This window comes from Rhizophagus irregularis, chromosome 12, assembly GCF_026210795.1.
Source record: "Rhizophagus irregularis chromosome 12, complete sequence".
NCBI lineage: Eukaryota > Fungi > Glomeromycota > Glomeromycetes > Glomerales > Glomeraceae > Rhizophagus > Rhizophagus irregularis.
The window spans coordinates 4,114,578-4,137,727 of NC_089440.1; the positions used below are offsets into that span (position 1 = coordinate 4,114,578).

The 23,150-nt window shown below is 28.1% G+C and overlaps 6 protein-coding genes across 6 annotated transcripts; 5 read left to right on the top strand and 1 right to left on the bottom strand.

The window, feature by feature from the left end:
- Positions 1 to 5,806: 5,806 nt before the first annotated feature.
- On the top strand, positions 5,807 to 9,945 carry OCT59_004424 (uncharacterized protein; the record flags this gene model as incomplete). Its single annotated transcript, XM_025316360.2, has 6 exons — positions 5,807 to 5,907; positions 5,985 to 6,434; positions 6,523 to 7,043; positions 7,125 to 7,302; positions 7,381 to 8,491; positions 8,565 to 9,945. 6 exons carry the CDS (start codon positions 5,807 to 5,809, stop codon positions 9,861 to 9,863), a joined length of 3,660 nt encoding a protein of 1,219 aa, XP_025180731.1. The 3' UTR covers positions 9,864 to 9,945.
- A 341-nt stretch (positions 9,946 to 10,286) lies between these two features.
- Positions 10,287 to 11,349, top strand: OCT59_004425 (uncharacterized protein; the record flags this gene model as incomplete). Its single annotated transcript, XM_025316361.2, has 3 exons — positions 10,287 to 10,544; positions 10,779 to 10,989; positions 11,084 to 11,349. 3 exons carry the CDS (start codon positions 10,287 to 10,289, stop codon positions 11,347 to 11,349), a joined length of 735 nt encoding a protein of 244 aa, XP_025180732.1.
- Positions 11,350 to 11,908: 559 nt separating this feature from the next.
- OCT59_004426 (uncharacterized protein) lies at positions 11,909 to 12,942 on the top strand. The gene is made up of 3 exons (XM_025316362.2): positions 11,909 to 12,082; positions 12,205 to 12,325; positions 12,413 to 12,942. Exons 1-3 carry the CDS (start codon positions 12,035 to 12,037, stop codon positions 12,859 to 12,861), a joined length of 618 nt encoding a protein of 205 aa, XP_025180733.1. The 5' UTR covers positions 11,909 to 12,034; the 3' UTR covers positions 12,862 to 12,942.
- A 4,089-nt stretch (positions 12,943 to 17,031) lies between these two features.
- Positions 17,032 to 18,528, top strand: OCT59_004427 (uncharacterized protein; the record flags this gene model as incomplete). Its single annotated transcript, XM_066148263.1, has 6 exons — positions 17,032 to 17,320; positions 17,393 to 17,716; positions 17,855 to 17,876; positions 17,952 to 17,977; positions 18,233 to 18,246; positions 18,325 to 18,528. 6 exons carry the CDS (start codon positions 17,032 to 17,034, stop codon positions 18,526 to 18,528), a joined length of 879 nt encoding a protein of 292 aa, XP_065996882.1.
- Positions 18,529 to 19,199: 671 nt separating this feature from the next.
- On the bottom strand, positions 19,200 to 19,985 carry OCT59_004428 (uncharacterized protein; the record flags this gene model as incomplete). Its single annotated transcript, XM_066148264.1, has 8 exons — positions 19,200 to 19,217; positions 19,285 to 19,327; positions 19,400 to 19,439; positions 19,523 to 19,555; positions 19,635 to 19,657; positions 19,734 to 19,765; positions 19,884 to 19,898; positions 19,983 to 19,985. The coding sequence occupies 8 exons, from the start codon at positions 19,983 to 19,985 to the stop codon at positions 19,200 to 19,202; spliced, it is 207 nt and encodes a 68-aa protein (XP_065996883.1).
- A 2,561-nt stretch (positions 19,986 to 22,546) lies between these two features.
- OCT59_004429 (uncharacterized protein) lies at positions 22,547 to 23,142 on the top strand (the record flags this gene model as incomplete). The annotated part of the gene is made up of 2 exons (XM_066148265.1): positions 22,547 to 22,585; positions 22,660 to 23,142. 2 exons carry the CDS (start codon positions 22,547 to 22,549, stop codon positions 23,140 to 23,142), a joined length of 522 nt encoding a protein of 173 aa, XP_065996884.1.
- Positions 23,143 to 23,150: the final 8 nt, after the last annotated feature.

A 23,150-nucleotide genomic window follows, 5' to 3' on the forward strand; every position in this document is an offset into this window, starting at 1 on the left:
TAAATGAATGAAAAAAAATGAAAATCTTTTAATATGTAACGTCAAATAATTAAAAAAAATGCACTCTTTTAATTTGAATTGATTATGATTTTTTTTTTTTTAACGAATCATGGAATCATAAAAAATAAAATTTTATTTTAAATTTTTTTAATATTCGGTTTTTTTTTTCCTTTTTTTTTGGTGAAACATTATTTTTTTTACAAAATTTTAAATTTTAATTGAATGAAAAAAAAAAAAACGCGAAAATAATTTTTAACTTAAAATATAATTATTCATACATACTTTTTAATATACTGTACATAATTATTATTATATATCATATGTCGTATTACTTTAAAAAATTCTAGAACCTTATTATTCATTAAAAATTTTTGAAACTTATTATTTTTTACCCGAAAAAAAAAACCTCAATCTTATTATTGGATGAATTTATTATTGGATAAAAAGAAAAAGCCAAGAGAATAATTTTATATATCTTCATTCATGTATTCATGTAATTATCCAATCCAATGAACCGTTATCCAATGTCGATCTTTAATTTTTTTTCTTTCAATCGATTCTAAAAAAGAAAAATAGTAATTTCTATGTAAAAAAAAAAATTTAGAAGATAATGAATTTTAAAAAAGCGATTTGTTAAAAAAAATAATGCATTTGTAAAAAAAAAAGTATGCATCTAAAAAAGAAATGCATCTTTAAAAAGAGTACTCATTTATGTTGTTATGCATAATCATAATCTTAAAAATGCGGCCAGCAATCTTCACAGAAGATTGCAGCTAGGTACGACAGTCCAAGCTTAATGGTCAGTTTTATTTTTAAAAAAACTAAAAAAGGTAAATTAAATAACTTCCACCCATATTTGTAACTATTAGACTTCTTTAAAAAAAATTTCATTGAAAATATTATAATTGCAATTTTTTTTTTCATACTTTTTCTGCAGCCAATAAACATGTAAACAATTTTAATTAAAGTTTACTGGATTTCAGAAAGAAAAATCTTAAATTTTTAATGTACGGTATCTTAAACGCCTGGTACATACGGGTACATTACATCTTGCATATATAATTTCCTTTAAAAAAAAAAAAACTGGTTTTATATATTATATAAAATGAAAAGAACAAATAATATTTTGATTTGTTAATTCATTATGTAATTTAACCGAATTATTTTTTCCTTTGTTTAAAATCGAAATCTTTAAGGAATCGTACATTTGACTAATGGGACTTGGCATTTTGTATGTAAATCTCTCTATTCCAGGAACATTATTACAGTATAGCAGGTAGCAATTTTACCGAGTAAATAATATCAAACATGGTTAGTACCGCAAGTAATGATACATGGTTAGTATCGCAAGTAATGATAACGAATTTAAATGCAGTAATTGCTAAATTAAACATGGTTAGTATTGCAAGTAATGATAGAAACCTAGCGAATTAAACATGGTTACTACCGAAAGTAATGATAGAAAATCCAGCGAATTTTAAATGCAAATTGGAAATCAGTATATGTTACAAAATATGTTAGGTCAAAAAAACTTCAAAAATGTTCAAATATTCAGAATAATTTGTAATATTCTCATATTAAAATATTTATTGGCGAAAAAATTACGTTAAAATGATATATCTATAAAGCGAATGAGATTACTATTTTTGTTTTAGTGGACTGACTCTTTTACATCATAGTACGATTTTCATATAGCCTATATACTGCAATTCGCTGGTTTATAATCATCTTTTCTGTTTCGTTTAGTGTCTTCACGATATTCTATTAATGAAATTTCATATTAAAGGGTCGAAATCTCGTAAGGAAATCGTTCTATCTTTGGAAATTCTATAGTTAAAAATTTTGATTCGATAATTTTATAGTACAGCAAACTCCGATATAACGATACTACCTATATAACGATAACTCCGATATAACGATATGTTGAGGATTGTTGGGGATTCCCATATGAAAATTATTGAAAAATATCAGTTATATTAAATTATATTGATACTTAGATGTTCTCTCATATAGCGGGAAAGTAAAATTTTATCGTTATATTAATATATATCGGTATACCGAATACTGGTATTATCGAGGCATCATGCATGTTGTTAAAGAGACAGTACCTAACCTATTATTAAAGAGGAATGGATATGAGAATGAAATAATAGCAAAGTTACAAAAAATAGTCTCCTCGTGTGGCCCGCATATAATGTGTTGCATATAGGAGGTCAAGAAGGGTGTCGTAACGTCGATGTTGGATGAATTTATTTCAAGATATCTATTCACATCATTAGCATCCGTCAATGCTTACGTTCCCTTTATAGACACTTCCAATTAATTACATCACAATATCTACGATTCTACGTCCACACAACAATACTATGTCCACAGCGGGGTTGACACGGTCCTTGTTCTAATTTTTAGAAATTGTTCCCTGTAGCAAGGTCTCAGACTGAAGGTAGGCTTGTATAGAAATTTCTTTATAATGTTCGTCTGCAGCCATTATTGTACTGTCTTATATTTCTATCATATAGTTTTGTTCTCTAATAAAGTACCGCAAAAAAAAAAATAGTAGACTGTGTATTTTTATCATATAGTTTTGTCCTTTTAAATAAAGTACCGCAAAAAAAAATAGTTGACTATGTCCAGAAATTCGAATCATCATCATTGGTATGGGAATTTTCACAGTAATTCTATATGAAGTGGACTTAAGTGAGTCTTGGTGTTTACTTTTCGGATGCAAGCGACATTACCTTGGAAAAGTTACATTTTCTAGCATCCATTTTCCGACGATTACTCAACAAGACATATTCCCGAATGGACACTTTACTGGCATATCATCTTAACATTTTCCCGATGTACTCTTCCAACGATTACTCTTTTCACTGACATATCATCTCAACATTTTCCCGAATGACTTATGCAGATGATTTTTCTGCCGTAGTTTCTTCCCATAATCCATATGAAAAAGTTTTTAGCATTTCGAATTATATGATTACATTTGACTTTAAAATTGGGTTTGGAATTTTTTTATGAAAATTTTATTATTTATTAGAATCTGTTCTGACTTCAAAAAACTTAGACGGAACCTAAACTTATGGGTAAATAGTTCATTTCTTTGATTACAATATAAATAGTCCACCTATTTACTTTTGTTAGGGTATTAAATTTTGTTTAAAAAGTTTGGCACACCTTCTAGAATGTGATTTTAATTAAATTTCACGAATAATTAAATGGCTAATAAAAGCTTAAAAGATAATAATTAAATTAAGGTACGGTAGATAACATTAGAGGATAAATCGCAAATTTGTTACAAATATTGGTCATCCTAATTAATTCTAATCATTGTTGGCATTTGGACGCGGCCAAGAATTTTTTTGGCCAGTTTGGCCGACCAAAATGGCCAACCCTAGCCAAATTTTGATCAAATAACAAAATACTAATTCTTTATTAAGGCTGAATTGGCATTTGGCCCGCGGCCAAAGATTTTTTTGGCCAGTTTGGCCGACCAAACAAACTGGCCAAACGGCCAAGTGCCAACACTGTTAAGTTTTAATCACGTCAGGAGGAAATACTGTGAAAGATTATGAAATTTACAATTTTACTCACATTAGAGAAGCGGTTATAATTTGTAAGTAACGAACAGAAAATCTTATATTTAGGAAAACGCAGAAAGAGGAGAAGAAGAAGGAGGGGAATATGCTTTATTTACGTTTTTATTTACTGGACGGAATCGGTGGTCCTATAAAAAATTTTATCCGTTATTTCTGTAAAAACTCCGTAAAAAATGAGTCTTTCCCGGATCCATTCATGGAAAATAAAATAATTCGATAAATTCCGTGATATAAGGTTATTAATGCGGAAAAAAAGATGGATATAAAAAGAGTTTACCATAAAATCGACAGTCTACAACCCCGACACCAAACCCAAATCCTGTTGAAATAAAATCCCGAAAGTCACAAATTCCGACAGTTAAAAAATCTTGACAGTCAAAATCCCAAAGTTTTTTTTTTAAAAAAAATAAAAAAATGTATATAGTTTTAAAATGTAGTGACGCAGTAAAGTGACGCAGTAATGGGCTAATTTATTCAATATAATTTAAAATATAATCTGTAAATTTTATTAATACCAAAATGTAAATTGTTTGCAAATTTTATTAATAGTTACTATATTATTAATGAAAATTAAAGAAAAAATTTTTATCTTAGTATGTACAGTATATTTCTAGATTCTAAACCAATCGAAATTTGCATTTATCAGGATTTTGGTGTCGATAGACTGTCGCATTATGGGTGTTAGGATTTTTGGGTGATCCCATATAAAAAACGGATCGATTTTTTTTACAGGGAAATATATCCGTCGTATTTTATTTGATGGTTTATAGGTTGTGATAATTTGTCATCACACGATGAAGATTTTTGACGTTTCAGAAATACATCTGGTTGTGTGAGGAAGAGTTAGTCGAGACTTACAAATATATATTTATCACCAAGATTTTCCATTTATGATTACCGCAAAAATCGGTGCATTTCTTCCGTTGAAAATATTAACATCGGAAAGTGATGCAGTTTAATTCGAGGCCTTTTAATTTCTAAACCTGAACTAAACCTGAACTAAATAATGCGTTTCAGTCATCAATCAGCGCATTAGTTTAATCGTTACAATCTTTTTTTTTACTACCAGCGAAATCACTACTAATGTGATATCTAATTTAAATGTGTAAATTTCTAGTTGTATTGAAACAAAAATTCAAATAATTTGAGAGATTCTTGAAATTTAATTTGGCAACATGTGTAAGTTGCCGTTAATTATTTTATCTCTATTTGCAAATTAGCTTGATATGGACAATTACAAGATTGATTACAGGACAATTGCCGGACAATTACCGGATATTTAATGGACAAAAATTGATTGATAATCAATCAAAATAAACATTGTAAATCAATGCGTTTCATTCAGGGCTGAAAATGAAAAATCAAGAGGTACTAAAATTATATTTGACATATTAGATAAAAATTGCGTAAAATGATGGAATAATAAATTTTAAGAAATTAATTTTATCATTAATAATAATTTATTTCAGATTGAAATGATTATTATAGATTTTCAATACATGTGGCTATTTTTTCGTGCTGCTCCTGATTCGTTATTTATGAAAAGATCCGATCTAGTTATTTGATCTGATAAACGATCTATAATCAATTAATAAATAATAAAAATCAATCTATATTTTTAAAGCTTTCTTGGAAATAATTATTATTAAAAGAACTTAACTGAATAAATTAAAGAATCTTTATGATAATCTGAATTTATTGTATTAATTAATTATTAATATATTGCCTGGATGTTTTTTTAAATGTTCCTTGTAAATCAAATTAAATAAATTAAATTACCTTATCATTCTTAATCTATAGAATTTATCCCATATTTAGGATTCGGCGTTTACAGGGAGAAACGTTTCGAGTTTTTGAAAAATGGTTTTCTCCTATGCAGGTGATATGAAATACAAATAAATACGTTTAAGAAATTGATACGCAATATCGATAAATTTGAGCCAAACTTTTTATAGTGTGACCCTATCTACTTAAGCTATATCGGAGAACTAATTAATCTATCCAAATTTAGTTTAATGAATACATATATAGATAGTTAGCAACCTCCTTTTTTTTTTCCTTTTTTTGAATTTGTTACCGAAGATCATCAATTATTTAAAAAAATTTTTTTTTTGCGAAATTGATTTTTTTTTTAAAAAAAAAAAAATCGAGAATTCGATTAAAAAATTTTTACGGAAAAAAAGTATTAGGGTTAGGTTGTAATCAAAATGAGTGATCCGCCTAATAATGAATCTGAATCCGAGCGTCAACAAAGTACTATTCCTATTAGTAATCCAGCGTTACTTTCTTCTTCCCGTCGTACTGTAAGGTAAATTAAAGATCTATTTTTGATTTGTAATTTATATAAAAGAAATTCATCATTAATTATTAGGTAATCCTTTTTAGTTTTCCAAGTCCATATTACGATTCAATTTATAATCCACCCGTAACCGCAGAAAGTCAAGAAGCACATGGGTATAATGAAGAAGAAAATATAAATAATTTTGATACTTCATTACACCCAATCGAAGAAGAAGCTCATCGACCTTTAGATTCTGATTTCTCATCATTTCCTAGAAGGATAAAAAAGGGAACTTCACCTAGATTTCTTAGACATCGACATCAAACTCAATATGGAACTCCACATTCATTTGCTTGGAGTGCTTTGAGATATTTTAATGAAGGATTATCCGGGGGAACTCCTTCATCTATTCATTCTGAGGATGTTTTTCAAAGAAGTTTTATGTATGATGAACCTGGTGTTATATCTCCTGGTGAAGGAAGTATGTATAGTGTTATAATGGATGATGGTTCATTACAAAGAAGAAGAATTTCTCTAACTTCGGAATATTCAAGGTTCTTATTACAATATAAATTTTCATTCTAAAATTCTAAAAACATTTAATTTATTCTTACTCTTATATTTTAACTTTTTTTAATTCAGGTACAATACGGTTAACGAACAAACGGCATTACTTCATGATCAAGATAATTCAGACTCTGATGCTGAAGATACGTACAATAATAATAAAAATCGACGTTATACATCAAAGTTTGAGAAATTTAAAGCTTGGTTTTATGAAGATTTTTTTACACAAAGTACAAAGAATATAATTAAATGTGCATTAGCATATTTTCTTGCATCACTATTTACTTTTATTCCGATATTAAATGAAAAAACGGGATTAAAAGAAGCACAAAATTCTCATTTAGTAGCATCAGTAGCAGTATTTTTTAATCCCGCTAAAACTGTTGGAGGAATGTATGAGGCAGTAATGTTTTCTCTTATAGGTGGATTATTTGGATCTTTAATTTGTATTGGTAGTATGGCTAGTGCTGTTTGGTTTGATAATAATGGTCTTGATACTATCGGACGTATCTTAGGTGTTGTAATTTGGTGTGGTGGAAGTATGTTTATAGTAGCTTTTCTTAAGGCTAAACTAAATAAACCTAATTTTAACAGCGGTAAGTTGTAATTTAATTTTATTATTTGGAACTTTTTTGCTAAAATAAACCAATTTACTTATTTTTTTTATAAATTTATAGCATGTTCTCTTGCAAATATTATCATATTTGTAATTGTAACAAAGGAAGGATCACCTGATTTAGCTAATTTTTCAATGGATAAAATTATTCAAGTAACAAAAATAATTTTTTTTGGGATATGTATAAGTTTCTTCGTTTCAGTATGTGTTTGGCCTGTTAGTGCTAGTAAGAAATTAAAGTAAGTTATAATATATTTAAAGAAATGTTTCGTTCCGATGTGAATTTATTAATCTAATCTTTTTATATTTTATAATAGGGTTGAGATTGGGAAAACTTTAGGATCATTTCGTCTTCTTTTAAAACTTCTTACCAAATCTTTCCTTATCGATGATGTTAATTATACAGACGAATCTGTTCAATCTGCAATTAAATCATATCAAGCTACGTTCACAACACTGAAGGAATGCCTTAAGCAAGCATCATATGAAATTCATAATAGGAATATGCAACGACAACTTGGACTTTATCAAGAGACGATCAATAGTTTACAAAGATTAGCACAATATTTGGGTGGTTTAAGAAGTTGTTGTGGATTACAATGGGAAATTATGAAAGATGATAAAACTAAATACGGTAGTGGTTCAACTACTTTGAATGAAAGTTTTGATGGATTAGGTGTGGAAGTAGATGATGATGACGAAGATGAAGAATTTGTAGATTTAGGAAATTTATTGGAAATTATTAGATTTGTTGGACCATCAATGAAATCTTTAGCATATACTTGTAAACAAACTATTTCACATCTTCAAGATCAATTTACCGTTACATCAGCATTTTCAAAAATACCATCATTTACTTTACTTCATCAAAACTTAAAATCCGCACTGGAATTATTTGAAAAATCACAAACAAAATCACTTACAAAACTTTATCGTAAAAAAACTAATTATGATAATAGACCAAATGAAGAAGTTTTTTTAACATATTTTTTTGTATTCAATTTACAAGAATTTGCAAGAGAATTGGCAGATTTGGTGGATTTAGTTGATCATATACAAAAATTAGATGCAATAGAACAACGTAGAAGAGCAACGAGAAGATGGTGGAAATTTTGGCGTTATTTTGGTTGCTTTACAAGTGATAGTTCTCATGACGCTATGTTTAATAAAAGTTTTGATGAAAAAATCAAAAAAAAATTCCCTGAAAATACGAATAATTTATTTAATACGATTCAAACTCCGATACCAAAAACTTTTGCGCAAAAGTTTACTATTAAAATGTGGAAATCACTCACTTGGTTTAGACAATTTGAAGTCAAATATGCTTTTAAAGCAGCTGTTAGTACTGCTATTTTAGCTAGTCCCGCGTTTATTGAGTCAACTAGAGAATTATTTTGGCAATATCGTGGTGAATGGGCTTGTATTTCAGTAAGTTAAATTAATTTTTTTTTTATTTATTTAATTTAATTTAATTTAATGCTAATACTTTATAAATAATTAGATGATGGTCGTGATGGTACCAACAGTAGGAGGGGCAAATCTTATAGGATTATATCGTGCATGTGGAACATTATTTGGATCATTTCTCGCTTGGTTTATTTACACACTCTTCCCTGAAAATGCAATTGTAATGTCAATTTTTGGATTTTTTATCGCCATTGTATGTTATCATTTCATACTTTACTCGAAATATAATCGTATCGGAACATTCGTTTTATTAACGTATAATTTAGTAGCTTTATATAAATTCAATCTTCGAGATTCTGATCAACAAGATCTTGATATTATTGATATTGCAAGATATCGTGCGATCGCAGTTGGTACAGGTATAATTTGGGGAGTTTATGTAACAACATATTGGTGGCCATATGAAGCACGTGTAGAATTACGAAAAGGATTAAGTCAATTATTTATTAACATGAGTTGGTTATATAATAGATTAGTAGCTATCTATTCAATTAATCGAAAAGATTATGATGATGATAATAATAATACGGATCATCCAGTAAATGTTTCACAAGCATTATCAAAATCAGCCAGAGAATTTATAGAAATGGAATTATTTTTACAATTATCATTACTTAAACTTAGAGAATTATTATCACAAACACCAAATGAACCACGTATGAAGGGACCATTTCCAGTAAAAACCTATAGTGAAATTTTAAGTGGATGTCAAAATATTTTAGATAAATTACTTTCAATGAGAATAGCGGTAACAAAACAAGAATGGTATACATCAATTCGAAGGGATTTTATTATACCAGTATCAAAAGAAAGAAAAGATTTAGTAGGAAATACTATTTTATATTTTTATATTCTTGCAGCGGCTCTAAGATTAAAAACACCCTTACCACCTTATTTACCACCTGCTGAAAAAGCAAGAAAAAAATTGATTAAAAAAATCAGAAATCTTCCAGTTGTTAAAAAACGTGTTATTGAAGGAAATGATGAACATTATATCGTTTATTATGCTTATGTTTTAGTCATGGAAGATATAATTAGAGAATTAGAAAAATTAGGTGGAATTATGAAAGAGTTATTTGGTTGTATAGGTAATGAAGAATTTGATGATTTTTTCAATACTAAACGTGAAGCTAGCACTAGTGGTTTTGATGATAATATGGGTGTTGCTAATACTTCGGTTCCACAACAAGATGAACAAGATGATAACGTTAATAACAACATTTCAAGTACTGATAATAATAATAATGTAGAATCCGGAGCTTTTATGAATTCATCTCAACCAACCGCTGTTTCACAAAATGACGTACATAACAATCAAACAACTAATTCGTAGAAATTTTATTATTGTTATATATTGTATTATATATTTTTAAATAGGAATAACATTTTCTTGTATTTTTTTTTTTATTATTAAGTTATTATAAAAAAATTTTTTCGGCATATTATAAAAAGTTGAATAAAAAGACAGGATTTTGATCATATTTTATATAAAATAAGAGATTGATGATTATCAGAAATTTTATTTAATTCGATTAAGGCAGTAATTTACTGCGATACATCTATGTTATTACGTCATGTGCATTATGAATCGTTGTAGTACAAAGTTTTGGTCACAATGACGAAATTAGATAATAGTTTAAAAAGACATCAATCTCAAGTTCATCGTAACTCAAATTTTGAATTTTTCGAAACAAAATTTTTTTTATATCTAAAAAGAAGAAAAAAAAAAGATAAGAAAAAGTAAAGATTTAAAAAGATGAGAATATTTGCAATACCAATATTAAAAAACAAGACAACATATTATTGTCGTCATAAACCTAAAACAACAACATATTTAACAAAAATGACGAATTATGCTACAAGAAAATGGGAAGAATTATCAAATGCTGATAAACAAAGTTTAAAAGGTAGAATTTATGTAGGAGGACAAAATTTATTAGACAGAATGGATTATCAAGAATATTTTCTTAAAGGTGTACCTATGAGAGAAGAGAGGGGTGATGATAAAAGTTCAGTAAGTTTTTTTTTTTTATTATAAAGTAATAGAAAGATTTTTCATTATAAAATAATAGATCATTATAAAAATAATAGAAAGATTTTTTATTGTAAAAATAAAAGATTTTTCATTATAAAAAGAAAAAAGAATTTTTAATTCTTGTTTTTTTTAAGAGTATATTCGAAATTCGAAATTCCTTTATTTTTTTATAACAATTAATTAATTATTTTTCATACATTCTCTATTTTTTAGGTTCCTTTATTATATCCTTCTAATGTAATCACTTCTGAACAAATTGTAAATAATCTTCAAAAACTTTTAGAAAGAAGGTCACCATATCATCGAAAATATATGATTTATTCTGCATTATTTGTTCCTTTATCAGCCACATTTTCAATAATTCCTATTTTACCTAATATACCCTTATTTTATAATCTATTCCGTTTATACAGTCATTATAAAGGTTAAGTACAATATTTGAAAAAATTAAAATTTCTTTTTTTTTAAAAAAAAAATTTATATATTATATACTAATATAATATTTTCTTTAATTATAGCATATAAAGGAGCACAACATTTATCTCATATTATTGAAGATAATAGACTTGTTCCAACAGCATCAAAGGAATTAATATATATTTATAATGGATTAGATTTAAATAAAAATGAAATTATTGATGAACAAAGAATTCATAATATCGCCAAGAAATTTGGTTTAATAGTATTAGAAAATGATGTTAAGAGAGCAAGAAATCAAATTTTAGAAAAAATAAAAAAAGAAAATCAAGAAAAAAATCCTAATAATAATATTAAAGTTGATTGATAGTGTAAGAAATGATGGTGGTGATAATAATAAAATTATAAAGGATAGCAAAAGGACTTTTTAGGAAATGAATTTTAATAATAAATAAAGAAGTTTTTAAAATAAAATAAAGATAATCAAATAATTTTATCAAGAATATTTAATATTTTAAAGATTTATTTTGGGATTGGAAAAGAAATTTCCACGGACAATTTTTTTTTTTGATCCAAAAAAAAAAATCATTTTTGAATTAATTTATGTTCTGAACGCGTAATATTTAACCAAATCTGCGTATATTCTGTGTATTCTTCATTGTCTGCCATTGTGCTAATTATACATTTATACATGAGAAAAAATCGAATTACCAAATCAAGTTAGATTATCTGAATACATAATCGAATTAAGAGATTCAACAGATTCAACGAAAATAAAATGAATCTAAACTAATATATTTTCATTATGATCCACAAAGAAATAAAAATGTATGGGATATGTCGTGTAACATATTGATTTGGTTAAAAAATTAGATTAAGTATCACAAATATAATATAGTAGCCAATGTGCATAATAATAAATACTGTTCTTTTCTTTATTCATAATAAAGTTTTGTTTTTTTTTACGATATTTACTATGCTCTAAAAAAGAATATTTTTTAACTATATATTGATATAAGACGAAACCTATTTCTTTCTTTCTTTTTATAAACATGAAGATAAAAATTATTATTCTAACGGTTACATTTTTAATATTCCAAGTAAATATAATTTTTTTTTTAATTATTTACTGTTTTATTTTATTATTTTTTTTTATATAAAAATAAAAAAAAATAGAAAAATAAAAAATAAATTAAAAAAAATAAAATATTATTTAATTTAGATCATTAATATAAATGCACAAAATATATTGGGTTCGGTAATTATTCCATATAAAACCGTAGAAATTCCACCAAATAATGGAACATGGTATCTATGTTCACAAGAAGCGACAAAATATGTTAGTAAGTATCAATATTTTTTAATAAATTTTTTTTCAAATTTTTTTCTAAATATTTATCATTGATTATTTTACAAAAATTTTCTTTTAGGTTATAGCGTAAGAGTAGTAAATAATACATGGCCATTAACGGAGCCAGAATTTGGTACAAAAAAAGAGGGATATAATGTATCACTTTTAACAGCACCAAAAGAAGGAATTGTTGCTCAAATAGTTTATACTTCATCTTTTAAATTTGTTCCTTCTTTATCTTGTTACATGAATTTTGTTACTGAATGTGATCAAGATGCTGGCAATTATTTAATGAAAGATAATGAAGTTTATTGCTTGGTTTTGGTAAATCCTGCTTCTGAAGCAAAACATACAAATGTTACCATTTCTTTTACTAATTCAGTATTTGAAAATCCATTTACAAGTGATGATAAACCTGGTGGAAATTCTCCTCCAGGAACACATAATAGCGCTACTTTATTAGAATTCAGTTTTATTAATTTATTTTTATTATTAGTTATTCATATGTTAGTAATTGAAATTTTATAATGTAAATTTTAATAGTTATTGATGAGCAAAAAAAAAAAAATTTCTTTGCATTGGCAAAATAAACCAAATATTTGTCGGTAAATACTGTATTATCTGTTATGTATACTCATAAATTGACATCATAGAGTAATAATAGTTTTGCATATATACTATATGATTGTATGCCCCCTTCTTCATAAATGTTAATAGGATCTTCGTCCATTTTTTGCGTTACAAAATTAATTAAATGGGAAATCGTGAATATATGTAAAGTAAGACACCGATAAACTAATGCATTTGCGCTTGCACTAACTTAAATACTTCATTTTGATCTTCTAGAAGACAGATCTGATATCGATGATTGAACCGAAAGTTAGTATGAAAGAATTACGTAATAACCGCAAATAACATTTAGTAAATATGGGCAAAAATCTTAAATTTCCAATCACAACGAACTAGAGTAAGCTGTTTCAACTTACCGCGATAACAAAGTTTAATAAATTTTTAAGATTTATTTCTTAATTTAAAAGGAAATTCAAATCATTATAATACCTGTATTCCTTATATTTCAATATTTTCTTTACTCAACAAATAATGTGCTTTAATTAGTGAAGAAAAAATATGTTTTTCGTTTTATGATAAAATTTTGAATTAATGTAAATTTCTTTTTATCCAACAATTTATTAAGCACATCATTGAAGGCATCTAAGAGTGATATACTGGTTTCACCTTAACTTACAATCTAATTACTGATTAAGTGGCTCTTACGAGTTGATTTTACAGTTCTTGTTCCAACTGGATGCGCTTGATTCGAACGATTCCCTTGTACGAAGATTCACACGAACAGTATTAAGCAACACTATAGTAATCCTCAATTTTTGACAAAACATAATCACGATTACCAGGAGACAGGAGTTATAGAAGACCTACAAATTAATATTTTAATACCAATAAAAGGCTTATGTCTTTGAATGAGTGTTGGTCATTGAGACCATCTGTAAACATCGAAGTATATTCGTTGCCATTAGCGACACATGGGAAATCAATCAGGTTGGTAGTTGTCGTCTAAGTGAACTCTTTAATGAATCATTCTTTTGTCATGCTGTTACTTGAATCTAAATCATGTAAAATAAATAAGAACGTGAAACGATCATAATTATTGTATATGGTAATTCTGCCATGTGTTATCCTATGCCTGCCCCGGTCTCCGTAGGCTACCTTGGCCGAAGGACTAAGGGCCTTCAAAGGCTCAAGGCCGGAGAGGAGCCTGCTTTATCCCTAGGGGACTTGGGCTATAGTTTGAAGAATAATTATAAGATAAATAAAAGGCAAATCCATTTCCACAACGTATATATCCTTATTATCCTTCCTTCTATTTCTATTTTGTTAATTAGTTAATCATTACTAAGTTTCGTCAAAGACTACCGTAATAAATGTTATAGATGAGACCTGCTCGTATTTCGAAACGTTGTTTGAAAAATTCAGCAAGGAACAAAAACAAGAAATGACAACATGTGTGTTTTAGTGTTGTTATATCAATGTAGAATAACCTTAGTAATAAAAATATAACCGCTAAAGGAAAGTTTTGACAACAATTGACATATATGTCAGATGAACTCGATTAATAAAGTATAAATAATGGCTATTACAATCTAGATTCTAGAGTTTACCCATGGAAAATTCAGCTGGTAAACCGTGTACAGATGACATCCACAGTAACAGTATATGATTACTATTTACTACATAATAATTCAATATACAATAAAATAATGCATTTTACGAAATACAAACATAATTAATTTTTCAGATGCATAAAGTGGAAATGAAATAATCGCAAGCGAAATACACGACATTTCAAGGGAGTACATAGACCCTATCAGTATATACTACAATTAAAATCGGGATTGATCTAGGCCATTTTAATGCGGGTCTTTGCTTTTACTTTATTTCTAACTACGAGATCCTCGCATATCTACCTATCTACTCACACAGACCATGTACAGTTTATTTTCCGCAAGAGAGTCTTTCTGAGATGACAGAATTTCAGATCTATAGAAGAATTCCAGAGATTATTAATTGGGTAAAAACAATGTAATACTTCCGATTCACTCACCGTTAAATTTCTATGCCACCCTCCTCTGTATTGAAGACCAACATGTAATAACGATTGCCGATTTGATTTCATCATGAAATTCGAAAAATTCTATTAATATATTTAATCGATATATAAATATTAGATTTTTTTATCCTTGTTTGTTTGATAATGACTTAAGTTCGATTAGTTTGTTCCTTAATTTTTATTTTTATTTTATTTATTTATTCATTTATTTATTTTTTTGAGTAAATAAATGATTTATGTTTTATTTACACAAGGAGGTTTGTTAATCAGATTCATGTAATTTGAACCCGAGAGTGACAATCTTTAGTAAAATTATGTTAATATGATAACACAGAAGCCTTGGATTTTTTTAATCAATAATTCACGTAAATATTCAGAAAAGTTTGGAGCACCATTCCTTATCATTTCCGATAATCAGTGTTCCAAATAAGAAATATCAACTTTGATGTGACAAAAAATTTATTACTGCGGACAACATATTTGATGATTTATTCTAATTCTCTTATCGAAGAACATATACAGTATAAATCTAAATAATAATATGACAATGATACAATATTTTTTAAAAAAAAACCTAGAAACGGAAAGTCCCGATACAGTCGGAAATAAAAGTTATGTTAAAAAATAATATTACTAAACGGATCATTAAAAAAAATTAATCTCTAGAAATAATGAATTAGAATGTAATTTTCGCAATTAATACTCACAGTGCATAACATTTTTACAAGTTGAAGTAAATAATTCAAGCATTTCATCTGTTCGGAATCAGTTTTTGTCCGAGAAGTTTGGCGCAGCAATGCGAGGCAGAGTGAAATATAAATTATAATGGTAGGATGTATTACTTTTATTTTTTTAAATAGACTCTTACTGATTTTTGCTCCGAAATTTTGTAATAGATCAAAATTTACTTCATCTTGGAATGTGTGAATGGGAATTGTTTAATTTATATTAGTTAGAATGATATATATAAACATAACAAAAATTTAGTGTATAAAAAATTGATCATAGAAGCAAAGTAGATAGTAAAAAATTGGCATTAGGTGTAGGAGTAGCGGGAAGGAAGCTCATTTTATGGGTTAAGGCTCAAGATGCTTCCTCCCTTTAGACTCGCTACTCATTTTACTCACACTTTATTTTGTCATAATCAATGAAAAATCGGGTTTTAAATTTTTGCGATAAATGTGCATCTACCGGGAATTTATATATTTTATTTTGAGCATTGTAATCTAGTTTCATTTATTACATTTTTTCTTGTATTTATTTGCATAATCTGTTAGTTGTTAGTTAAAGCTAAAAGTAATCTTATTTCCAATGATTAAAAATCTGGCAAATCTATCAGAGTCAAATTCTTCCTAATCCAATATGTTGTATAATTCCATCCTTCATATTCTTTGTCTGCTGTTGTAACATACAGTACTTCTGTGGACCAAAATCATCAAACAGATCGTTTATATCCGGGATAACAAAATATAGATTGATTGGATTATAATTATTTATTTTACTCCAAATCACTGAGACTGTTCACCTTTGTACTATGTTTTCTGCAATTGTCATCTGATATAAATAATGAATCCCATCACATTCAGGCACAATAGCATCAATAGATTTAAAATTAGGACTATCGGGAATGTTATAACACCCTGAAGCAGTGATGTTAAATGACATTGTCATTTGACCAAATTTCAAATGACCTTAAATGACATTGAAATGATATAAGAAATTATGTCATTTAAAAAAAATGTCATTTGCAAATGACAAATGACAAAATGACATATGTCATTTCTAAGTGACAATATCATTTATGATTGTCATTATGATGATTAATCTATTTAGCGGCACATTTCATAATAACTTGTTGATCGAAACTCCAAAAAGCATAACTTAAAATTGATGATATCCAAAAATGGAATGACAAGTGTGTGATATTTATTTAATCTGGAAATTTAACAATTTATTATTATTTGTTTGTTAAATCTAAGATTTATCGATCTTTTTTGTGATTCTCGCGTTTCGTCATTATTTTTCATAACAAATTTCTTATTTCAATATATACGAGTTTGTATAAAATTAAAATGAAAGAAAAGCATAATTTTCGTGAATTTTTTTATTTATGTACACCAGATAATCCTAAAGCAAATAAAAAAGCAGTGTGTTTTTCTTGTATAAGAAAACATACTTTACCTATTGCTATTTCTAAACCTGAATGTTTCGTATCTAATAAAGCATTATTATGCCGTAATCATCTGAAAAAATGTGAAAATTTTGCTCATGAATATCATGAGAGTGAAAGAGAAGAAATTTTATCACGTAAAGTACCTGAAGATGAGAAAAAAAATAAAACACAAGCAATAATAAATGAAAGTGAGATGGAAACTGATAAATCTACAACTGCTGCACCATCTAATTCAATTATTAAATAATCAACCTTATCAGGATATGTATCCCGGCCATTTTCTAAGAAAGACATTCCTCATTTTGAAAATCTGGTATTACTAATGATGGTATCAAATGGTTTATCATTTACATTTCTGGAAAATAAAGAAACACAAGAAGTTTTTAGATTTATTGCTCCAGCATTGAAACTTCCAGGACGTCATGCCATCAGTAATCGTATTCTTTCTAAATCTGCAAACCAACTATCTATATCAATTGTAGAGCAGGCAAAAGGTGATGCAATTGGTGTTACTGCAGCTTTTGACGGCTGGACAAATGTTAAACAAGAACATCTTTTTGGGGTTGTACTTATTACTTCATCTGGTAAAACACTAATTTGGGGAGCTAAGGATATTAGTGATCAACGATCTAAAACTGAAGATGTTAAAATGTTAATTAAAAATTTGATGAATAATGCCGAATTGAAACAAATAAAAATCAATTGTTTTGTTTCTGATTCAGCTGGAGAATATGCTGCAGCAAGGTGAGTACAATTTTATATTATATATTTTATGGTATAGAATATTATTAATAAAATCTTAATTTTTTGCTTTTTTAGATGTCAATTAAGAGTAGAATATCCAAGTAAGGTATTTTTACCTTGTATGGCCCATCAGATGAATTTGGTTGTAGGAGATATTTTTAAAGAATCACTTCAATACAAGCAAGTATCAAAAAATGCAGTTCGTATTGTTAGTTATTTTCACTCCTCTCCTTATTTCACTGGATTGTTAAGAAATGAACAAACTTCATGCTATGGTCAAACAATAGCATTGATAACTCCAGGGGAAACACGCTGGAATAGTTACTACTTTTGTTTTCACAGTATTTTAAAAACAGAAGCAGCATTAAAGGTGAGAATTATAATTTTGGCAAGTTGCTCAATAAATCAATAAATAAAATTTTTATACCTGTTTTATTAATTTTTTTAGACTTTAATAACAAAATGCTCTCCTGAACGTATTGGAACTCCAAGTACTTCTCGAGCTGGAGTATCTCGTCAACGTTATAGAACTAATTCAAATAATGAAAACAAATGTCTCCCTTCAGACATAATTGAAATTATTAATGATCCAGAATTTTGGATCCAACTATTTGAACTTCAAAATTTATTATTACCAACACTGGTCGAATGAAGGGCTACCGGGTAAATTTCATATACCCGATAGCCCTATTATATGTTTTCGATTTTAACCTGAATGGCAGCTGATCGATCCACCCGATTTGTGACCGGTTCTCGGCGCAGATCAGGTATAAGTCATGTGACTTTCAGGTTAGAACATAACGGTAAAGTGCTATATGAATATCGGGAGAATTTCAGCAATCCGATATTTCTCCGAACTATTTATAATATTAGATGTATATTTGCTACATCGAAACCCGAAACTTATTATTTATTCATTTATATATACTATATATTATTCATTTATTTATTTATTTAACATAATAACATATATATATATTTATTTTATTATTATATTTTTAAAAATTATATTCGTTAATTTATCCTATTCTATCTATCTACATTATGTTGTTAATGGTTTGGAATATTATTCCAGTTGGTTCGATTCCAACAAACAACTATTTTTCCCAAAGTTTTTATGCCAACTCTTCCGAACTATTGCCTACTAATACCAAACGAATTAAGCAGAAGATGGATATTAGATTGTGGTGGATTAGGTTGATTTTGACTTGGTAAAATTGTGAGTGAAATATTATTTCGTTCTCTATAAAAAAAAAGAACGTTTAGTAAACGTTCTTAACGAAAAATATTAAAAAAAATAAGTTCTGGTACCTTGTGTCAATTTCATCTTGAGCGAATTACCTACAAGAAAACGAAAAAAGTAACGTTAAAAATGTTACAAAAAAAATAGAAAAACCCTTCTATTTACCTTTCGTCCAAAGTCCAGTTCGTAATCTTGTCTGGCGTTCCTACTAAAAAAGAAAGAAACGTTAGTACGTTTCTTTAAAACAATTAAACACCATACACCGCATTATCCCATATACCTAAGTCCAGGTTCTCCCAAATTCCTAGGAGTCCGGTAATCTAAAAAAACAAAAAAAGAAACGTTAATACGTTTCTTTAACATAATTAAACACCAACGCTATACACTTCCCCATATACTTTACCGGGTTCTTCCAAATTCCTAGGAGTCCGGTAACCTAAAAAAATGAAAAAAAAGAAACGTTAATACGTTTCTTTAATATAATTAACGCTATACACTCCTCCCATATATTTTACCGGATTCTTCCAAGTCCGGTAACCTAAGAAAATGAAAAAAGAAACGTTAGTACGTTTCTTTAACACAATCAAACGTCATACGCCACCCATATATTATACCGAGACTTCCAAGTTCCTAGGAGTCCGGTAACCTAAAAAATTGAAAAAAGAACGTTGATACGTTTCTTTAACAGCCCCCATATATCTAAATCCGATTTATTGAAAAAAAAATATTTAGTTTCGACAAAAAAACTTACCGAATTTAAATACCGAGCTCAACAAATCCTACAAAAAAAAGAAAAAGAAACGTTAAAACGTTTCTTAATAAAAAAAATAAAGTTTCGTAACGATTTTCGTTACGAAACTTACCATTTCGACCTTAGAGTACCGGAGCGGCGGAGCCTACAGATTCTACAAAAAAAAAAATAATAAGAACGTTAAAAACGTTCTTTGAAAAATAAAAAAAATATTGAAAGTTTGAAACTTACCCTCTCTTAGGCCTTAGCATCCCAGTCCGGTATAAAAGTCGAAGGGAGCCTACAAAAATAAATAAAGAAACATTAGTAACGTTTCTTTAAAAAAAAAATAAAAAAAAAGAATCGAAGTTTCAAAACGAAACTTCGAAACCTAACCGAAATCCAATATCCAGAGAGTATCTACAAAAAAAAGAAGAAACGTTAATATAACGTTTCTTACAAAAAAAAGAATAAAAAAAAGATTGTTTTGCAACGTTTAAACTTACCGTTTCGAAACACCGAGCCGAACACTTCGAACCTACAAAAAAGAGAGAAACGTTAATATAACGTTTCTCAAAGAAAAAAATTTTTTAAGTTTCGTAACGTAACTAAACGTCGCGAAACTCACCGTCATTTTGAATTTCACAAGGCCGAAATACTTGAACCTACAAAAAAAAAGAGAGAAACGTTAATATAACGTTTCTTACAAAAAAAAATAAATAAAAAATAAGTTTCGCGTTGTGAAACTTACCATTCGAGGTTTGCCATTTCGAAGCTCCCCACTTGAACCTACAGAAAAAAAGGAAACGTCAGAATAACGTTTCTCAAACTCTCCAAAGAAAAAAAAATTGTAAGTTTCGCAAGCGCTGCGAAACTTACCGTTCGTTTCGTTGAAAAATGAAAAAAGATATTTCGAAGTATACTTGAAGTATATCTTCGAAATGTCAAATTTAATTTCGTCCGTCTAAGGAGCCGCCCAAAAGAAACCGAACCTAAAAGAAAAAAAAACGAAACGTTAATAAACGTTTCGTTGAAAAAAAACAAAAAAAAAATATATTTCGAAGTATACTTCAAGTATACCTTCGAAATGTCGAATAAGGAGCCGCCCAAAGAAGTCGAACCTAAAAAAGCAAAAAAAACGAAGCGTTAATAAACGTTTCGTTGAAAAAAAAAAACCCAAAAAAGAAAGACATTTTGAAGTATATATACCTTCAAAATGTCTTATTGATTTCCGTCCGTCCAAGAAGCCAAGAAGCCGCCCAAAGAAGCCGAACCTAAAAGAAAAAAGAAACGAAACGTTAATAAACGTTTCGTTAGTCGAAAAAAACAAAAAAATAATTATTTCGAAGTATACTCGAAGTATACCTTCGAAATATCGAGTTCCGTCTCAAGGAGCTGCCCAGCCGAACCTAAAAAAGCAAAAAAAACGAAGCGTTAATAAACGTTTCGCTAGTCGAAAAAATAAAAAAATAAATTATTTCGAAGAAGTATACCTTCGAAATGTCGAATTCCGAACCTATACCTTCGGCGTTCTGGACCTAAAAAATAAAAAAGAATATTAGTGCTAACGTTCATTAAAACAAATAAAAAAAAATTTTTTGCTTACTCCGGAAGACTGGAACTAATTTAGATACCGGTATATGTCTTCGGCTTCCTTAAAGTCTCCAAGAGTCCGGCGTTTCCTTCAAAAGAAAAGAAGTCCGGAGACTACTAAAGTGAAACTTTTTAATCCGTTTCTGCATGTTGCAGATTATATTCCGAACGTTGGACGAGCTTGCCAGAAGTTAGAAATTTGATTTCGAGTTAAATATTTGGTTCTTCAAAAGGTGTGATAAAAATTTATTTATTTAAAGTATTGTAAGAAAAAAGTTAAAAAAAAATTAACTTTAAAGTGTAAAAAAAAAAAGTTTATCAATTAAAAAAAAGATCGAAGATTTTTGTGGGAATAGAAATAATTACATGCCGTAAATTATTCCAATGACCTATCAGACTACTGATAGGTATAATAAAATTTTCTGATATTTTAATGATATGTCTTTAAAAAATCAGATTTTTTTCATAAAATATTATTAAACATTTCGGATTACCGATACTTGTAAATGTTTAATATTGCCTATCATGCCATATCGGGTTTCTGATTATTTCCTGATATTTGACCAATACGTTATTACCCGATATTTCATCATTTGACCAGTGGCAATATGCAGCGCATTAAATAAATTACAAAAGGATATTGCGCGCCTATATGAAATTGCACACTGCTTTGGTTGGATAATTAAAATATTTTCTTCTCACAAAAACGTAGAATTTGGTAATTGCATGATAGCAAGATTAGAATCACGCTGGGCACAGTGGGAACAGCCATTACTATTACTTTCAATTGTTCTTCATCCAAAATATCGAGTTTCAAAATTTAATTCTTCTGCTAAAAATATTTCTTATACACATTTTGGACAATGGCTTATATATTACTATCAAGCATGGTTTAATGAAACACCAAAAAGAATCCTTCGTGATTATTTATCATATCAACGTGAGCTTTTTCCTTTTAATTCTGAAACTTATAATCAGTTTGAAGAAAATATTATTGATTTCTGGGAATCTGCCAAAGGATTGGCACCTGAACTCTCAAAATTAGCTTTACATCTTTTTGGGATCTGCGTTAATGCAGCTTCAGTGGAACGTCTTTGGTCAAATATGGGTTTTTTACATTCAACCCGCCGAAATAAATTATATGTAAGTGTATTTTACCAAAATTTATATTATGCAAAATCACATTAACAAAAGATTATACATTTTTAATTTTGTAGCATAAGAAAGTTTTGGCTATGGCTCAATTGCGAAGTGATATATTATGTAAAAGAAAACGTGATGATATAGAAATTTCTGAACGACAATATAAACGATTACATATTGCTGAACCAATCCAAGAATACCAATCAGATGAAGAAGACACAAATGATAATGAGTTCACATTTAATGCTTTTAACGATAGTGATACTGAAGAACTAGAAGAAACTTCTGTTATTGATGAATGTAATGTTAATGATACCTTTGAAAAAACTAATAATAGTGATAATATTAATTCTGAACAATGGACTAAAATAATTGAAGATTGGATTAAAATGGTTAATGCAGAAATTAATATAAATAATACAGAAGTTATAGGCGAAGAAACATATGAATTTGAAATAGGTGGACAAAGTATTCATCCAGCAGATAATCCATTGGCTAAATGGAAGTTACTTGATTTGTTTAATGAGACTTTAGAAGCTCCAGTTAATATGTTTTAATAATAAAT

Coding starts and splice junctions, on each gene's coding strand:
- OCT59_004426 (XM_025316362.2), top strand. CDS start 12,035: ATGAAGATAAAAATTATTATTCTAACGGTTACATTTTTAATATTCCAA. Junction 12,083..12,204: donor TTACATTTTTAATATTCCAA/GTAAATATAATT, acceptor TATTTAATTTAG/ATCATTAATATAAATGCACA. Junction 12,326..12,412: donor AGAAGCGACAAAATATGTTA/GTAAGTATCAAT, acceptor ATTTTCTTTTAG/GTTATAGCGTAAGAGTAGTA.